Genomic DNA, 18,611 nt, shown 5'->3' with positions numbered 1-18,611 from the left:
TCTTTACGAGTTAAATCAGCGAGTTAAATTTATCAACACAATGTTTAAAGATAAAGAATTATTTATCTTATATTAATTATTAATACAACAATAGATCGCTATAATGTATGTACATATTTTCCTCTTTCATAAACCATCAAGAATTAATGATCGACAAGATCATAACTAAAAGTAAATGTTAAATATATTATACAGGCAAATAATTTAATTATTAATTATGGTTTCTTTTTTTCTCTTTATCGCGTCTAATATATGTATATATAAAATTATTTCAATATTGCGTGCAACTTAATGAAATATATTTCATTATACACGAGGGTCGTGTTTCCGATCCATAATTTATGTATGTAGTATGGACACCCACCAAATGATTTTACCAACAATATTGAAAATGTGGCTACGTAATTCTATGCGATCTTTAAAAAGGATGTAGATAGCAGTACTAAACGAAACTTGACAGGAAGAATGTCAGGTTTCTAATTTATCGACTTGATAGATATGTCACAATTCTAACCTCCTGGTTTGCGCAAATGTCAAAATTGTCAACCAGTGTTTCTTTTTGCGAACATCAATATTCAGGTAATTCTATTCTTTTTTATATGTTTTCTTGTGAATAATCGCTATTGTGACACAGGCACACAGAATGTTTGTCGAAGAATAAAGTATTTTCTATAACACGCAATGTAACAGAATGCTTTTTTTCAATAATTATGCTTTGTAGGTTATATTCTAGGTACGATAATAATAAAGAAAATATATAATAGAAAAAAATAGTATGATTTTTTAATATATAAAATAAGAATATTTTACATATATACATAACACAGAAATATATATAGTAAATATTACGTATTTATCTGCAATTAAATATGTTTGTTTTCTCTAAGTAATATATTGTTTATAAATATTTGTGAGATAACTGCAACTGTCCGTTCTGTAATTTATTATCGCAGAAATAATAGTATAAATTTATATTTATACGTTAATTACAAATTAAAATATCGAAATACGCACACACACACACGCACACAAGATATTACAAAAGCCTCTTTAATCTTTAATTTACCTTTTCATTATAGATATGAATATAAACTACACATTAGAATTACATACTAGTTAACTTTTGATATTTATACATTCATTTTTATTTTTTTAATACATTGCAATTGAAAATCATTTCCTTCTCGTTATACATTACTTCGTCTATTTTTTTTTTTTTTCAATTTTTCAATATATATATATATATATATATATATATATATGTATATATATATATATATATGTATATATGTACGATAGATACATCACACATCTATTTATAAACAAATAAATTTATAAACAAATGAATAAGTTATACATGAGCATGAATTTAATTGCGTATTAAATGCGTACATAGATTTTTCTGAGCTTCACATCTATTTCTTAAGTTTTGCATTTTGAAAGCTTTAAGATTACATAATTTCTTTTCGATAATTTCATTTTTACTACTAAGAAATATGTCTTATAATTCATAATGCTTTAATATACATGTGTTATTTGGAAAATAATACGCAGATTGCCGTATTTGCGATTTGCGATCAAATCAAGTATCTATGATGAGAAATATTTGAAATATCTTATTTGTTTTTCTCATCGAGCATCATCGTCAGTAATTATGTTTTCGTATAACGTGTTTACGCACAAGGTCTACTGTTCTCCACCTAATGAGGCGTTCTTCTGATTTCGTATTTTGGTCAAAAGTTTATCTAGATTTATCCGTTTTCCTCTGACCACGTAGTATGGATCATATGCTGTTAAGATTTCATCGAGCAAACCGCGTCGATCTTTTGACGATCGCTTGTTCGATAAATGATTCATGTCGCAATTATTGCACCTGGACATTTCCATTAATAATATTCCCTGGAGTGCTTCCGGGTCGTCAAAATTTGTCACTTCAATGTTTCGTGATTGCGACGTCGAATAGATACCGTTCTCATATTCGTGCGATGCTTTCTTACCTCGGGAAATAATGTAAGACTTAAACAGCGATAAGTCCTTCAGAATATCGCTATGCTTGTTTCTTCGGTTTAAAGACGTTGTGTCTTGAAATTCTCTCTCGATATCCTTCAACCATTCATCCTGAAGCTGCAGTTCAATCTTGCAGTTCTTGCAAGCACGCTTTTTCCGATGATTGAAATAATTCTTTATTTTGGAACTTTCCGAATCAGACTTGTTTGTTAATTGCGAATCTGTTAATTTGATGTCAGTATTATTAATTTCTGGCTGGTTTTTCTCATTTCTTGGTTCCTCCTCGCTTTCCAATTTTTCACCATCTGCATAATATTGAATTTTCCATGGGCGTTCGATAGGTTTGTTATGATCTATATCTTTTTCATTTAAGTTCTTTGTTCTATTGTCAAGCAGATTTTTTATGCTAGCTAAGATAAAAATATCATCATTGTACATATCTAAATCATTTAGCTTGTCAGTATTATTCTTCTGCTCGTACATATCTATTTCATTTTTCTTAATATTTTTTTCGAAACTCGTATCGATTTTCTTATATTTTGTATATACTTCAGAGAAATTTTTATTTTTCAATAATATTGATCTTTTATTTCTCTTATTCATGTTAATAGCAAAAAAGCTCTCCCGATTATTAAATTTTTTATTTTGATTAATTTCTGCGATTTTGCTGTTGTTTTTAATATGATTGAATATATCTTCGCGCTTTATGCTTTCAACAAAATTTATAATTTTTTCATCAATAGCGGAGATTTGATTTTGCTTTCTAAACTTGAATTTGTATGGTGATCTTTCCGTCACATTTTCTATTTTATTTTTTTGATATTTTTCTATTAAGATATTATGAATAAAACTTGTAACATCTTTCTCACTCTGTCTATCTTCAGACATTTTGTCAATTTGATAAGATTTTTTATTCTGATTTTTTGTCATTGTATTATTTAAGTCTGTATCTTGGAGAAAATTATAATAATTCATTTCTTTTTTCTGATTTTCCTGGTTGTCATTGAATGTATTATTATGAGATTTTTCACTCATTACGACAGATCTCCTGTCTCGACTTTTCGTTGACGATCTTTTGTTTCTGCTTGGATAATTGTTGGGAAAATCTTCGTAATCTTCGACTGTCTTTTTCGCTTGTTCTGTATCCCAAATTTTCTTTCCTCTCGACAATATGTAAGGATCGACATTATTTAGATGCTCAGATGAACCTGTGTCGGGATAGATATTAATCCATCTTGGTTCCTCTACATAAAACGGTTGTTGAATCTGCCAACGATGATTCTGCTTACGATGATTCTTTATTCTCGAGCAATCTTTTTGCGAATTATCATTGATGTTTTCCCCTTCTTGAATGCCAATGGAAATCAAGACTGATGGTTTGACACTATCAAGTTTTGATTTATCGGAAGGTAAAAGTTTGACTTGTGGAAGCAGCGCCAAATCAGGCGGCCTACAACAAAATTATCTTTTATTTGTTTCATTTCATTTTTATACATATTATTCAACTGCATTAATAATTGTTCATATCAATTTTGGATCAATCTTTCCGAAATTTTAATCGTATTTCTTGTTGTAATTTTTTAATTTAAGAATTTTGAATTAGAAATTTATGTATGAATGATTTATGTATATAAAATAGAATTAAAAGTAAATAAGATCTTATATTATCTGTTATATAATTAAATGTATGTATATGCTATATAAATTTTTTATTTTTACGTTGACATATGTCATGTTAATCTCTAATATTTCTAATTTTTAATTTATATTTATATATGTATAAAAGTAACATTTAAAGAAAATATATTTCAAAAGTTAACTGGGCGAAATTTATGCCTTAACTTTTTAACGTAAAAATAAGATTTAAATAAATATATATATATATATGTTATATTATGCGTTATTACCTCATAATCGTTTGCGAGGGCAATTTCTCGGAATCGCTAATAAACCGTGTTTTTGAAATTCGAGGAAATTGTCTTTCGTCGTCGTAATTTGAGAATTCTTCTACTTCGGAAGAAATTTCGTTCAGTGCTGCTCGCTTTATTTTTTTATTCCCAAATTGCTTGCCGCGAATCCATACTGTTTTTGGTTTCATTGTCAGATAATTCTCCATCTTAAAAACAATTACGCACATTGATGTTCTAAATTTTAATAGTTATAATAAAACTTTAAAGAATTACATATATTCTCAGATAATTCTTATTGAAATCGATATTGAACACGTCACTTTTGAAGACAATACTTTTTTTAAATAATAGATCTTTTTATTTTTAATAAAACAGGTTGTGCGTGATGATTGTTTATTTAAAATAGTTATAAACAAGATTTTACTTACTAGAATATTTTCGGACATTACTATTGATAATAAAGTGGCCAACAATATCTTCTTCATTGCTAAAAGATAATTCACATTTATTAGATTTCGCATTTTTACTTATATAATGTTACTTGATGCAAAAATAATATCTATCGAGAGTGGCTTTATTACAGCGATCTTATTATTATTTTTGGGATGTTTTTTATCTAAATTTACTCGTACGAGTGTATAAGAACGAGGGTATGCTCTTATCATCTATTATTATAACCATTCGATTAATTGTAAGTGACGTACAAGATTATTAAAGTATCGATGTTCAATCATGTGATAGAAACGAAATCCAATTTCATTCTACCCTATCTATATAATTCCATTAACTATATAGTAGAAAAATGTATACAGAGCACTTCACTTCATAAGATCATAATACAACTAATGACGAATTTCTGAAGAAATTCTGAAGACACTTCTTATATCAAAATTTTTTTAGATGGAATAATTTCATAATTAAAAATGAAAATTATAATAAATGAAGCAGGAAGAGCATCAAAAAATTATTAACGTGGATTGATTTTTATTTTTATTAATGTCAATTGATAAAATTTTATTTGAAAGCACAAAAGCGGATCTTTGTTACAAGTTTATTATATATTTAAAATAATTGATAAGTTTATATTTGTGATTTTATCTATATTAAAATTAATTGCCAACCGAAATATAGATCGTCCAGATATAATCATCATAACTTTTTAATAAGTCAACATAATTATCTTACTTTCCTATATCAAAAAAGTAATCTCTTATTAAATCTTAATTTTTAATGATGATAAACAATTGCGTTTACTTGTTTCGGTTTATTAGTATCAGAAGAGGTGCTGTTTTCTAAGCTAATTATCGAAGTATTTTACCTGTTGCGGCGTTCACCTGTTGATGAATATCCAGCGTTCGCGACTTCCTCGGCTGGAATGGCAGAAGGCCGAGTCCTCTTCTGGTATTTATGTTCGCCATTCGAAACTCCCATGGGCCATCTCCGTCGCGGTCGAAGAATTAGGCGGATTGTATGGGGAATTCGTTCACCTGACGCGGATACCCACGCATCCACTCCGCCAACAAGTGCAAACATTCTGACGTCCACGTTCGTCCGTCTTATGATATTTATTGTTAGAAATATTATTGGTAAGAAAGAGAACGAGAAGGAAGGTACTACGCAAGAGCAGCGTGGCAGAAAAAGTCACGTAGTTTTCTCTCTCGAGGGCATACGACGAACCTGAACTCCGCAGTAGACGTAGCTATGATTGATGTAGGTTTCTCCAAGGGGGTCTAAAGGCTCGATCAATTCCAGTGATATTGGTCAAACATTTCGTAAGAGTGCATAGGACAAACACGACTCGACGTGAATTTTGTATAAATAATTATTTTGGAATTTCTTTTTTTTCGAAAATTGTATTCAAATATAATATTGTATATAACGAGAATAATCATGATTTTCTTGTACGTCACTTTTTGCATCTCTTCAATTTTGTTATATATATAATAAATATTTCAAGAACTGTATTTGTAATCTGATTTTTAGGTGAAAAAACGAAGTCAGTGTAAAAACAAACTAGGAAATTGATCAAAATGGTAAGATTTTTAATTCACAAAATTATTTTATGTTGCAAAAATTATCTTTCCCGATTGTAATATTTTAAATAAATAAATTATTTTCAAAAAATAAATTTACAAACGCGTAAAATAAGGAATAAATTATTATTGTATAATTCTAATGTTTTTAAATTTATTCATGTATATATATATATATATATATATATATATATATATATATATATTTTATATTAGAGATTCAGATTTCTTGGTGACGGCGACTGTCCAGATTGGTTGCTGGCGGAAATCAACACACTTTCACGAATGGTATTGATCAAATTATGATTTAATATATAGTCTTGTTTTGAAATGTATAGACTTACACAGTTTCTAATACATATTAGAAAGAACTCGCCAGAGATTAGAAACAATCAGACAATTTTTTTTTTATTTGAGATTTAATATTTTATTTCTAGACTTCAATTAAAATGAAAATGCTAGGCCAAGCAGTGGCTAAATATTTAACTGAAGGAGAACTTGATGTAAGTTGTATTTTATTGTTAATATTCAGCATGAAATTATATATCTTTTCGCTAATATTATTATAGTAAGAAAATTAATTTTATTTGAAATATTTTTTTGTGTGTGCGCTATATTGCTAAAATTTGTCGCGTTAAATAATGCTTTCTTTTAACAATCATATAGAAAATATTTTTATGATTTGTATTATTTTTTATAAATTTAAATTATTTGTTCGAGAAATTAAATATAAAACAAAAGAAACGATTATTATATTTAAAATTTGTATATTACATTTTTTATTTTGATCCTTAATCGCATTAATTTTTTTAGGAGGAAAAGATAAAAAAGATTACACAAGACGCTAAACTTGGTGCGTGTAATATTTGTTACATCATTCTTATTATATATCCAATGCATCATTATTATCACAATAAATTAAATCGATAAATAATTGGAAGATAAAAAATATAGATATTCTTATTCAGATGTAAACGATGCAAAGGCAATGGTGGCCGCTCTTGAATTAATTTTTACATCTTCCGCTCGTTATGGTGTTTCTGCTGCTGACTTGAGTAGTGAGCTACAACAATTGGGACTTCCACGAGAGCATAGCACTGCCGTAGCAAGACTTCACACAGATAACTGTTCTCAAATCACGGCTGTTCTTTCATCTCAATCTTTAAGAGGTGATCGGTTTAAATTCTACAGTTTTGTAAAATCAGAGAAATTTGAAAAATATGAGCTAGCATCAGCTTTAAATCTTGGGATTAAAAAAAATCTTTGTTTAATTTTACAGATTTTCCTTCTGCTATATTACATTGTTATATCTTTAAACGTATCTGATAATATTTTTTGATCTCTCTAAATGATTTAATTTACATGTGTTTAAATTTGCTTCCAACTTTTGTAGTCAGTCGCTTGTCTTCTATCGAAGTACTTCCTTGCGATAGTACTTCGCCTATTTCCACAGTGACATTAAAGTTGAAGAAAATAGACGGCAATGAAGAAGATTCCACTATAAACATTTCGAAAGATGACGTACAAGTATTGCTGAAAGGTATGGGAATAGTTTAGTTCTTACGAAGTTTGTAAATAACTTATTTTTTAAATTCCAATATTTTAAATCTATTTTACTATGAATTCTTGATCTAAATACTAAGTTGTCTAATACTAAATACAGTTTACGAAATATTCTTTTTCCTTCATGTTTTTTCTTTTATCTTTTTCAGAATTAAAAAGAGCACGGGCGCTAATGGAAAATTTGTGAATACTTAATAATAATTAGAATTTTCACATCGTATTCACTGCACAATTTTCCGATAAAAATATGTACTATTACAATAAAAATGAAATTCTTTTAATTTCTGTAAGATGGATCGAGGGATGGAAAATATCTCGTGCGAGGAAAATTCAGTGAATAATTTACTTTTATTCTCTTAGTAAATGAATATACAAAGTTTACATTTAGTTTATTGGTTTATACGATGCATTGAATAATATTGATACGTTGTGACGATAATAAATATCGCTGTTAATAATCGCGCGTGTCATTTTTCCCTCTGTTCTTGCGTTCATTCGAGCACGATAGTCGGAACGTGTCGGAGATCATCGGTTATTAAAATATTTAAATCAAAGTGTGCACAAAGAATAATGTATAGACTCATTCGCGAAATGTATTATACACTCTGTGTGCTTTCAGTCGTCGAGGCTCATTTTTCTCGATCTATCAAGGCTGTATCTGAAAACACACGCGCGAAGTTGAACGAAATACACGAAGCGAATATTTTGCACAGATAGGGAAAAAAAATGTTTTGCGAGTTTAGAATCTGTAGGCCAACATGGTTGAGATTCCTCAGGAATCAGGAAAATCGAGCGAAAAGCCTAATTATGCTTCGGACTAACCGGGAAATGTTAGCAATCGGAAAAAGAAAAAAAAAGACGAGGTTTATTCTGCGGGAAAAAAATTAGCTTTGGCATCGTGCTCCGTGAGTATTTTTGGGCGCGCAAAGCGGTAGCGTTTACAATCGTTTAATTCGAATAAATACCGAGGCTAATCTAATCAGTCTTTATACAATTATTCGTACACATTCGCTGTATATGTGTCCGTCTCGTCCGTCTCGTTCGCTCTCACACGCACGCACTCATTCGCACTCTCGCGATTCTCTTCACTCTTGACGCGACTCTTAATTATTTACAAATATTTCGGAGGAGCCGTCGATAATGACACATCAATTAAGCGCTTTCTTTCTCTTTTTCTCTCTCTCTCGCGATTATACACACGTTCCTGGGACGCGACTCTTTTTGGAGGGCTCTGACCGGCTCTTTCTTCAATGCTCTTGCTATGGTGGAACCAAGGATTTCGCATGATCAATGATTAAATAATAAGAAAAAAAATATTTTGATCAGCCAATTTTTTCTCTTTTAATATCAGTAACTTCGTATCCTTAACCTTGTATAAACGAGCTTATAAATCTTATATAAAAATGTTAAAATCAAATGGACCTCATGTATTTTTCATTAAATTTTTTTATTCCGATTTGATATTGTTAAATATTTATTTTAAATAAATAAAAGTTTATCTATATATAAATAAGGATTAGAATATATCTATTATATATAAAATAATTATCTTTTGTTTGAAAGAGGATCTTTAGATAAGCTGTGGTGTTATTGCCTCTATTATGGTATTGTAATGATATTCATAAAGTAAATAACGATACAAAAAAATTCGTTGATAAAAATATATGCTATTCTAGTTAAGATTATATACTCTCGTCAACGGGTTAAGATACGGAGCGATTCAAGGCTGCCTGACAATAGCAATATTCCTTGCTTCCGAAACGCCCCCGGTGCGGAGCCTTCCTCGACTGCCTACGGTCACATATCTACGTCTAGGTTCTAGCCGGATCTAAAACGAATTAGAGTACGGTTGCTGACACTAGACGGTAAAAAAATATTTCTGCAGGAGGCAGCTTTTGTATCTCATCGCCGCGCTCGATTTCTCGTGTACGTCGACGTCGACTACGTGATTTTAATGCAAGTATAACGAAGCAATATCGTCGAGAGCGGGGCGAGCATCCCTGCAAACTATTTGGATACACATATGCTATATATACATATATTGATACAAATATGTAAATTTTATGAGAAAAAATTTTATATGTATGCGAATATAAAACAGCGAAATATGAATTTCTGCTTCTTTACAAGAATTGGAAAGAAATACAGAAACAATGACTTTATTTTTCTATCGAGTCTGTGAAATGAGAAAACAATTTTTCTATTTAATATCAAATAAATAACAAAAAATAGATTAATTTATAATATATTTTAAATTTAAAATTTAAAGCGAAAATAAAGCTAAACATATATGTCTTAATATATATTGAGAGATGCTTGCCCTATTGTCGACAATAACTATTTTCTATGATAGTCGTCGCGATTACGCCGCAGCAATATCCGTCGCATTTATCAAAGTGCAGTTATCAAAAGATAGGTTTCTTTCTTTATGCTACTACTGCCTTGTGCATTCTTCAAAAATTGTATCAGCGACGATTGCGACGGCGCGATCAAGGATATACCAATTGTGTATACATGTGCTTGCGCTATCAGAAATCTTCGTTGAACATCTGACAAATTATGAATATTAATCGAAAGGTTTAAGCCATTTATTATTCTTCTTGTGTTCTTATGATTCTCTAAAGAGCATTGAGACGTAATAACCAATGTTCAATTTTATATACAAACTTAACAGACAATTAAAAAAAAAGAATAATCTTCGAAATAAATTGAAAAGAGTTTGATAAAATAAATAGAAGATTTAATTCAAAAATAATTAAAAATTAGAAATTAAAGAAAAAATTTGATCTACATATATAATGAAATCTTTATTTAAATTTCTTTTTTATTATATAAAAAATAGAGAATAAATATAAAAGATATAATAAAAAAAATATACATCGAAAATCAATTTATTTAAATCGATTAAAAGTGAAAGATGCGACTATATTGAATTGTTAATTATGACGATATTGAAATGTTAATAACGTATAATTTTAATCAAAAATTTTTAACATGTTAATGAAAAATGATATGTGTTGCAACGAAGATTTCTTGAAACGGATTTGGAAGAAAGTGTCATATACTTGCATTGAGGAAAATACGTGATTCTAGCGTTAAGTATCTACTTTGAAACAGAATCAAGGGTAAAGAGCATTATTACTACATCAGGACTATGACCGAGAAAGACAGAATAAAGATCCTTCCAAATTTCTATCCAAAATTCTTCCTACGAAAAATTCTCCCATTCGCTTTCTCGTTTATTAGCGTATTGAAAACAGCCATTAAAAAATATTCGCGTACTGCGTTGGATATTATTAGAGCTCATTGATCATTAAGAAGTCTGGTCCAGCCCTTGATTGATGCTTCGTGTGCTATTGCTTGAGTATCCTCGTAAATATCTTCGCGAAATGCATGGTCCTTGCGAGATGATATGTACGATCGGCAAATGACAAAGCGTTTGTTTTTAAATCGTTTAAAATGTTTGACTTGCCGTTCGTGATCAATTGGTCGATCATTTTGTGCTTCGATAGGTACTTTCCACATCTTACAAGACAATACGTATATTCCTGTTTCAGAAAAAATTGAGACTCAAAATTTAATTGCACTACAGTTCGATATCGCGTGAATATCTAGATATCTAATATACTGTAATAGAATGAAGTTTCTCCTTGATACAATGATTAAGGTCAATCATTACAACCCGCTAGATTTGCACTCGGATTACTCATCACATTTCCTCGCATAATGTCTTAAGTAAATGGAAAGCGCAAAATTTTCCAGAATATGTCTACGATCTTGTAAGATATTAATATATCTACTCGCATAACATCTTGTAACAGAAATATTCTATGAACAAGGCTGGGGAAAACGCTGCTATTTCTAGTACATCTGGAAGATATTGAAAAATACAGACATTTGGTTTCATATTGCATTGTCTCATCTCGAAGTATGAGTTCTGAATAATGTCTTAAGAATGCTTATATTTTTTTTTATTGTTGCAGTCATGTTTTTATCGGAATGCGTAATTTTTTTTCGCTAACAGTCACATGTTACACTAGCATACAATTGCATAATATTTGCTTATCAATTGTATTCGTGTTTTCATTATATCAATGATTATAAAAAGTGTTGCATTTATCAATTAAATGTATTGTTTCGTATTTAATATTTGTTTCAAAAAACGGTACATACACGGTTTGTACAAAATTGATAATGTATGATAACATATCTGATGTGCAGTAATAATTATGTCGATTTTATAAATTGACATAAATTTTAAATATTATTCAAATAAACTTTTAAAGCAGTAGACTCGTTTATAATATTTCTCATTGTTATAAATTGCATATCGCATGGATTTATTTATTTCGCTTTTAATTGAAGCAATGTAATTCCATTTGTCTGAATTCAACGTTAAAGTACCATATGTTAAAGTACCATATATCCCTTTTTGGCTCATCGCTAATTTAATGGAAAGTCGAAATTTGCTGGTTTAATCGAATTCATTTCAGTTCTGGAAAAATCGAATTTAGTAATATTGTTACAAATGATTACAAATCAAAGATGTATTATCATCCCCATGGGATGCAACATTTCTTTAATATTAGTATATATTGGGCGGACTACGAAACTGATTTGTATTATTGACTACGAATACGATCTTTCCGGAAGAATTGTCGAAGAGCGGAGGATATGAATCGAATGTTGCGTCATAATATATGCGGCGATATTTATTACATTAGATTGCGAGGAAAGACTCGAGAATATGATGCTTTGCGAGACCAGTCTCTGCCATCACGCGTCTCATAAAGTGATATATAGTCGCGAAAGAACGCAACTTGGCGAACCTATGCTTTATTTTATTTATTTATTCTTTTACGCATGTACTTATAGCATACGCACAAGTAAATGCTAGGTACAAGTAAACTTAGTACGAGTAATTACTTATATTCACGAAAGGACGAAATAACATGGCAGTTGATGAAATAAGTAAATATACACATAATAAAGATCTATAGATCTTCACGATTAAGTGGCAGTAGTCGTTTCACTTGCCATAGATTGCGCCTGTCTTTTTTTTTTTTTCTTCTAGTATGCAAATCTTCTAGTTAACAATTCTTTTGCATATATTCGCAGGCGTTAAATAAATACTCGTTGTATTGATTTAAATAATATCAACAGACAGAGAGAAATCTCAGATGAAAAACATTAGAAAAAAAAAAAAGATATACAAAATTCTCTCGTACATGTGCGTGCATTTTGTGTAAATTTCCTAAGAAATAATAGAATCATAACGCTCACAAATAAATAAATAGCGTACACTAGTTTCGCGATAAATCATTTTCAATTTTTACTCATATGTTACATATATAGTTGCCTTTCTCTGATTTATGCTAATTGTGTGCTTATTAATTTCGATGGCACTATTGATATCGCAAATCATACGATACAAGTACTATAGAGTGTAGAAAATTATATCGTTATGGAGCCAAAATTTACAATTTAACAAAAATTTAATGTAACGGTATATTTACGTAATTTATCGCAAATATTATCAAGACCGATCGTACGATTGCACAATCTGCACTGTAATTTATAGTAACTCATATAAAAACGTAACACGTTTTATCTCGTGCATAATTCCTAAACGTACAATTTGTAGAAAATTCGACAAATATTTCGACGAACATTTATCTCGCTGATAAACTTGACATGATAAATTTATAAAAAGAAAAAAACTACTAAAGCGAATTAAAAAAAAAAAAAAATAAATAAATATTGCGCATAGTTTGAACGTGCATTCAATGTGAGAATGCTTTTCTTCTTCTAATCTTATCGCATATAACTGACTCTCATTAGAATCGCAGTATAAACAAACAATTAGCAATGTGTGTACAAATTACGGTTTAACAAAATTTACAATTATATCTCGGTAGAAAAAAGATCTTAATTATTAATATATTATAAAAGCGTATGCTTATAAAGGAGCAACCCGACTTGTTTTCACATTTTTCCTTAATCGACTAATCCTTAATTCACTCTATACACGAATTTTATTTAAGACAACACAATAACTTTTTCCATATCTAAAATGGGATAACTATTATTATTCTCACTCTCGCCCGCCGTTTCATTTTCGGCATTAAATGGCGCCAAAGCGCTAATTTTCTTAGTACGTCGAACACACCTCTGTCTCGTGAGAGATAATATAATGGAAAAGATTGATTTTAACTATAAGCACTATAATATAAGCGTTCGACACTTATTGAAACACATTTGCGCAAACTCGAGTAGAGATTTATTATTACTGATATATTTTATATTACCATTAATTGTAAGAGTTATTTTTCTTTTAAATTGCGCGCGCACTGCGTATGTATAAGTGTATTACGTAATAATTTGCATAATTATTTATTATTGCACGATTTAAGTATTTCGCATTAACCAGGATGAAGTTTTTGAAGCAGTATCTATTCTTTTATTATTTATATTACTATCTCCGCTTTCTTAAAATATTTCTTTTTATTGCTGCGTGATTAAAGATTAGATAAAATAGAGGAATCACAACGTATAGGATATGTATGTGTATATATATATATATATATAACGAAATTGGTGCTTTCAAATTTCAGTTATTATCTTCATATAAATTACCTGTGCGGTATTTATATACTTTCCTTGTTTTTTTCACGCACATTGCTTACTCAAATAAATAGAATTCTTATGTTTTACGCAATGATTTATGCATAATAAATTCTATGTTAATATATCATAAACATACTTATATATAAATAATTAGATGAAATCTTATTGTGTTAGATCAGATTATAAAAAATAGAGGTAACACGAGGAATGCCATATTTATACGCTAGCAAATGATGGAAGTATCGTGATATGTCATATTTAAATCTTAATTTGATTTCCTTTTCTTTAAATTTTGGCATATGTATATGTGAGCAAGAGATATAATAAAGTACATAAAAGCTTCTTCTAATGAGATACATACTGGTAATGCGACACATTAACGTACAATTCTGCGTGGGTCCTAAAGATTTTGAAGCGAAATATTCACAACAGCTCATCTCGAGTTCGCGCAAAAATCTTCTTTTTGCCTGCCTATTATGTTTCTATCATTTCTCCTTTATTTTCGAAAGAAGCCCTTGGAGGACATCGTGACATTGATACGTCACGTTCTTGGAAACCACAATACCTTCCGATATCGATCAGCGGGACAAAATGTCATTACGAAAATACCAAGTATCACCCTGACACATTCAGACGCCATTCTCATCGGCGTGATCTCTAATACCTACATCAGAGAGTCCTCGCGCATTTTAATGCGGCAAACACGTATCGGAGTCTCCGCTGCTGGCCATGGAGAAGTTGGCCGAGTCCCGGTCGCTCTGTCGGATCTGCGCAGTGACCGTGAGCTTGTTGTTGCTCTGCGGCATCTGTGGGAAAGTATGATGACCCGGCAAGGCCCAGGGCTGGGTGTGCAACTGCACCGGCGGGAATCTCTTAACGAACGGATTACTGGTTGCGTTGTGGAGCAGCCTAACGCCGTTGTGATGCGACGGCAGCGTCGTATGTGCCGGCATGGTAGTGTGAACCTGCGGCGGCACGAAGGTGTGCCTCGGCACAGAACCGCAGCTGCCGGTGGATCCACCGTTCATGTTTGCCGCGGCCACACTGTGAGATGCATGTGGCAACGGCATCGTCGAGCAATGCGGATAAGTGACGATAGGCTGCGTGGGATAGTGCGGCAGGGTTGCGGACGAAGCCTGTATGCGGATGTCGTTGCTTTCGGTGAACGAAGTCATCCGCATGTTGGTGGACCGGCCGAACGGTTCCTCGTTCGCGTTCAGCGGATCCGTGAGTTTCGTTCTCGAGAGCTTGCGACGGATCACGACCGTTGCCTCGTTCGGATTCTCGAGAATAACCGCCGGGCAGCCGACGCCAATCTCGTTGCCGACGGCGTTGCTGAATGGTGGCACATGGTTCACGTACTGCGGCGAAGAGAAAGACTGGCTGGTGCCGGGGCGGCTACTGGGCGGCGAGAAGGTCGTGTTCGCTGTGGGTGGCTGAGTGCCACGTTGAAGAGAACAGCTGCGCCACTGCTCGCGCGGTTCTTCGCGCGGTTCTCCAGTCAGATCGTCCACGCTGGTCGCTCGACGTTGGGAGCTGCTGTGGCTGGCGTTGCTCGCGTTACTCGCGTTACTGTGTACACCACTCGATGTCTCGCTGTTACTACTGGTGTTGCTGTGTCCGGTCACTGAACCGGCTCCGCCGCCGCTACCGCCACCCACCGCGTCCAAGGGTGGCGAGTTCGACGAGTCCGAACGTGGTGTCAACTCCTCGTGCGGCATCCCCGAATCCGCGCGGCGCAGACATCGCGGCGTCTGTCCACCATTCATCTGGAAAATATCATCGGAGACCGATTTACGATCGCGATTCTGCTATGATATTAAGTAACGACAATATATAAAACTAGAATACATGAAAAAACAATGCAAAAATACATTGAGATAATTACATTGCAATCTACTTTTCTTTGATAGCGTACATTTTCTCTTTCTATTAATTTTTTTTGGCTACAAGGATATAAGGATAATGTGGAGTTGCATGCAGAGTTGCAATAAATGTGAGATTGTCGATGCACAATTTTACGAGAATGATTAAGGTTTATTAAGAAAAATATATTTAAACGATATTATCTATAACAATAAATAAATACATAATGAACATTCAATTTTGTATATACAGTTAATTAAAGATATTTAAATTAATGCCGAATATCTCCAGTGCAATGACAACCTCATGTCTTCGTCTATGTGGACAATGCGCGGTTAAGGTTGTTAGTACCTGGACATTTGTAGTTAGTGGCGCCGTGATAATATCAGTGGTTGGTGCAGATGTTGGAGTTGGAGGTGGTAGCGGAAGCGGTTCTTCCGGAGGATCGGGTAAAGGATCAGGAGTCAAAAGAGGTGAGGGATCACCTTCCGATGGTTGTAGATCGCGATTCGCATTCGCGTAGTAAGTCACTTGATCGTCGTTCACGCACTCGAGCAACTGTCAAAAGGCGACTTTGTTAGTATTCGCGCACTGACGTTTTAGTTTCATGCGTAACGATTAAATATATCAATTAACAAAAACTGAGAGTAGTATTTTCATGTATTTCTATAAAATTAAAATTACGACAACATTGCTAACTATTTATTGTCTAATTGCCAAGCTGTAAATGTTTCGTATAATTATATTATGTAGATATACATATATGTATATCTGTATGTCATACATATGATCATGTATAATATATTAATTGAAAGTGGCAATATAAAAATACATATGTTAAAGATATATTAAAAACCTAGAATGCTACGCCACTAAAAAGATATACATAGAATATTTATTATTGCTTTTTTATATCTATTAATAATACAAGCTAATTTATAAAACTATTATAAATGTACTATTTTTCAATAATAATATTATAATATACATATAATCATTAAAAAAAACTATTGATTAATATTTATATTGTATTCATTCATTAAAATAAATTCTATAAATCACGTCTATTACAGATTTTGTTAGTGGACGGTTAAGACACACGCAGTTATTATATAATTGATATGTCAACAAAGCACAGGAAAAAAATTATGTGTATCTTACATTCCTGAATTTAGGTATACCATCCCTACGACCTATCGGCCATCTTTGCCACTGTCAAATGCAAAAAAAAAACTTTAAATTAAAAGCAGCAGAAAGTGCGATAAAAGCATATTCAGTGTATTAATAAGTAACAAATGTAATAAGCAATGATTTCTCTTTCTTGAATCATAAAATTACTAAAAATGCTTCATTAAAATTCCCAATTTTCAATAATAAATTTCTGTCTAAAAAAAAAATCTAATTCTTCACATATAAAAAAGTAATAAAACTAATAAAATAATACATTTTTCTTTTATGAATCAACTTACGTTATAAGATTAGAGCTTACCTTATTCTCTTCAGAGGTGGTATCCTCGGCTGGGTCCATCGAGTTGATTAACGGTAATTCGCGTAACGTGGCATAATCTCCGTCATCATCAGGCCCGCCGTCGGCGACGCCTCGTCTGGCTTTTCCCTTATTACTAGAAATCAAAAATGTGCAATCGAAAAGTGTCCTGCGATCTCATGCGATTATACAACGATTGCTGAAGAAAGATGGAGAAACAGGTGATGAGGTGATTTGGATATAATAAATCAAGCGGAATAGATATGGATACATATACAGATAAAGTATGAAGAAATTTTTGATAACTCTGTAATGTTTTTCGTACACTACCACACGCATAATAATAAAGTTCAATTCTAGATAAAAAATCTTGATAACATTATCAGGGGATGGAAAAACTAAATAGAATATATTGCAAGAGAGCATAATAACGTGAATAAGTCATACTTTAGGTAAATATTTTATACATAGCATGGTTTCAATATATCGTGCTTTATCGAAATAAGATCCAAGCTTCCCAATACACATACAAACATAACTATATATTTAACTCAGTGTGTTCTTTCATCATGACAATATACGGCAGAAATAAATATGGCTACAAATTAATAATATTTGTCGGAAAAATTTAGCTTCATATCGAATATTTCAGGCACGGCGAAGAAGATGTATAAAAGCGCTACTTGTATTACAAATGTAATGGGCAGAGAGTGGTGAAAGCGTAGAAACAGATACACAAAGACACCAAGAGAGAGGAGGGAGGAGGGTAGTTACCGCGAGCCTGACGTACTAGGCAGGTCGTTAAAGGTGACCTTATGCTTGAGCTTCTTGTTCAGCCAACCCTTGTCCGACGTCGGTGCACCGCCGGTGTCGCTCGGGGATTGTGCGGGCGAAGGGCGTAATTTCGGCCTAAGCCAGTAGATCTGCTCGTCACCGTCAGCCGTCGATTCGCCGTCGACTCCATCGACATTTCCGCCTGCAACGGACGCGGAAAGAGAATGAATCACTTTCGAGCGGTATTAGCCGCTCGTACTTTTCATCGATCAGGATTTAAAACCCTACGGCTCATTCTATTTTACGCTCGATGGCTTGCATCTGCTGATGTTTCTCTTCACTTCG

The 18,611-nt window shown here is 32.2% G+C and overlaps 3 protein-coding genes across 10 annotated transcripts in view; 1 reads left to right on the top strand and 2 right to left on the bottom strand.

The window, feature by feature from the left end:
- Nucleotides 1-502: 502 nt before the first annotated feature.
- On the top strand, nt 503-7,971 carry LOC126850546 (COMM domain-containing protein 4). The gene is made up of 8 exons (XM_050593679.1): nt 503-579; nt 5,901-5,950; nt 6,167-6,238; nt 6,388-6,453; nt 6,764-6,803; nt 6,919-7,119; nt 7,344-7,490; nt 7,663-7,971. The coding sequence occupies exons 2-8, from the start codon at nt 5,948-5,950 to the stop codon at nt 7,698-7,700; spliced, it is 567 nt and encodes a 188-aa protein (XP_050449636.1). The 5' UTR covers nt 503-579; nt 5,901-5,947; the 3' UTR covers nt 7,701-7,971.
- On the bottom strand, nt 1,399-5,888 carry LOC126850552 (MATH and LRR domain-containing protein PFE0570w-like). The gene is made up of 4 exons (XM_050593688.1): nt 5,236-5,888; nt 4,346-4,404; nt 3,915-4,123; nt 1,399-3,457 (listed from the first exon to the last, which is right to left on the bottom strand). The coding sequence occupies exons 1-4, from the start codon at nt 5,333-5,335 to the stop codon at nt 1,687-1,689; spliced, it is 2,139 nt and encodes a 712-aa protein (XP_050449645.1). The 5' UTR covers nt 5,336-5,888; the 3' UTR covers nt 1,399-1,686.
- A 4,372-nt stretch (nt 7,972-12,343) lies between the features above and the next one.
- The window catches only part of LOC126850493 (protein tincar), a 108,834-nt gene continuing 102,566 nt past the window's right edge, over nt 12,344-18,611 (bottom strand). For 7 of the 8 annotated variants that reach the window (XM_050593569.1, XM_050593571.1, XM_050593572.1 and 4 more), the window contains 4 exons: nt 18,267-18,468; nt 17,496-17,628; nt 17,168-17,218; nt 12,344-15,909 (listed from right to left, as the gene is read on the bottom strand). In XM_050593569.1, the coding sequence (XP_050449526.1) occupies nt 14,830-15,909; nt 17,168-17,218; nt 17,496-17,628; nt 18,267-18,468 (1,466 nt within the window). In that variant the 3' untranslated portion in view covers nt 12,344-14,829. The remainder of the gene's footprint in view (nt 15,910-17,167; nt 17,219-17,495; nt 17,629-18,266; nt 18,469-18,611) is intronic. The other variant, XM_050593576.1, reaches the window with a different exon arrangement.

This window comes from Cataglyphis hispanica, chromosome 6 (assembly GCF_021464435.1).
Source record: "Cataglyphis hispanica isolate Lineage 1 chromosome 6, ULB_Chis1_1.0, whole genome shotgun sequence".
NCBI lineage: Eukaryota > Metazoa > Arthropoda > Insecta > Hymenoptera > Formicidae > Cataglyphis > Cataglyphis hispanica.
This window is presented reverse-complemented; position numbering and strand designations above follow the sequence as displayed.

What these genes read in the sequence shown, in the direction of transcription:
- LOC126850552 (XM_050593688.1), bottom strand. Translation starts at nt 5,335, where the DNA reads ATGGCGAACATAAATACCAGAAGAGGACTCGGCCTTCTGCCATTCCAG. An exon ending in ACAGGTGAACGCCGCAACAG is followed by an intron (nt 4,405 to 5,235) that starts GTAAAATACTTC and finishes ATTATCTTTTAG; the next exon opens with CAATGAAGAAGATATTGTTG. An exon ending in TAATGTCCGAAAATATTCTA is followed by an intron (nt 4,124 to 4,345) that starts GTAAGTAAAATC and finishes ATTGTTTTTAAG; the next exon opens with ATGGAGAATTATCTGACAAT.
- LOC126850546 (XM_050593679.1), top strand. An exon ending in TCAACACACTTTCACGAATG is followed by an intron (nt 6,239 to 6,387) that starts GTATTGATCAAA and finishes TTTTATTTCTAG; the next exon opens with ACTTCAATTAAAATGAAAAT. An exon ending in TACACAAGACGCTAAACTTG is followed by an intron (nt 6,804 to 6,918) that starts GTGCGTGTAATA and finishes ATTCTTATTCAG; the next exon opens with ATGTAAACGATGCAAAGGCA.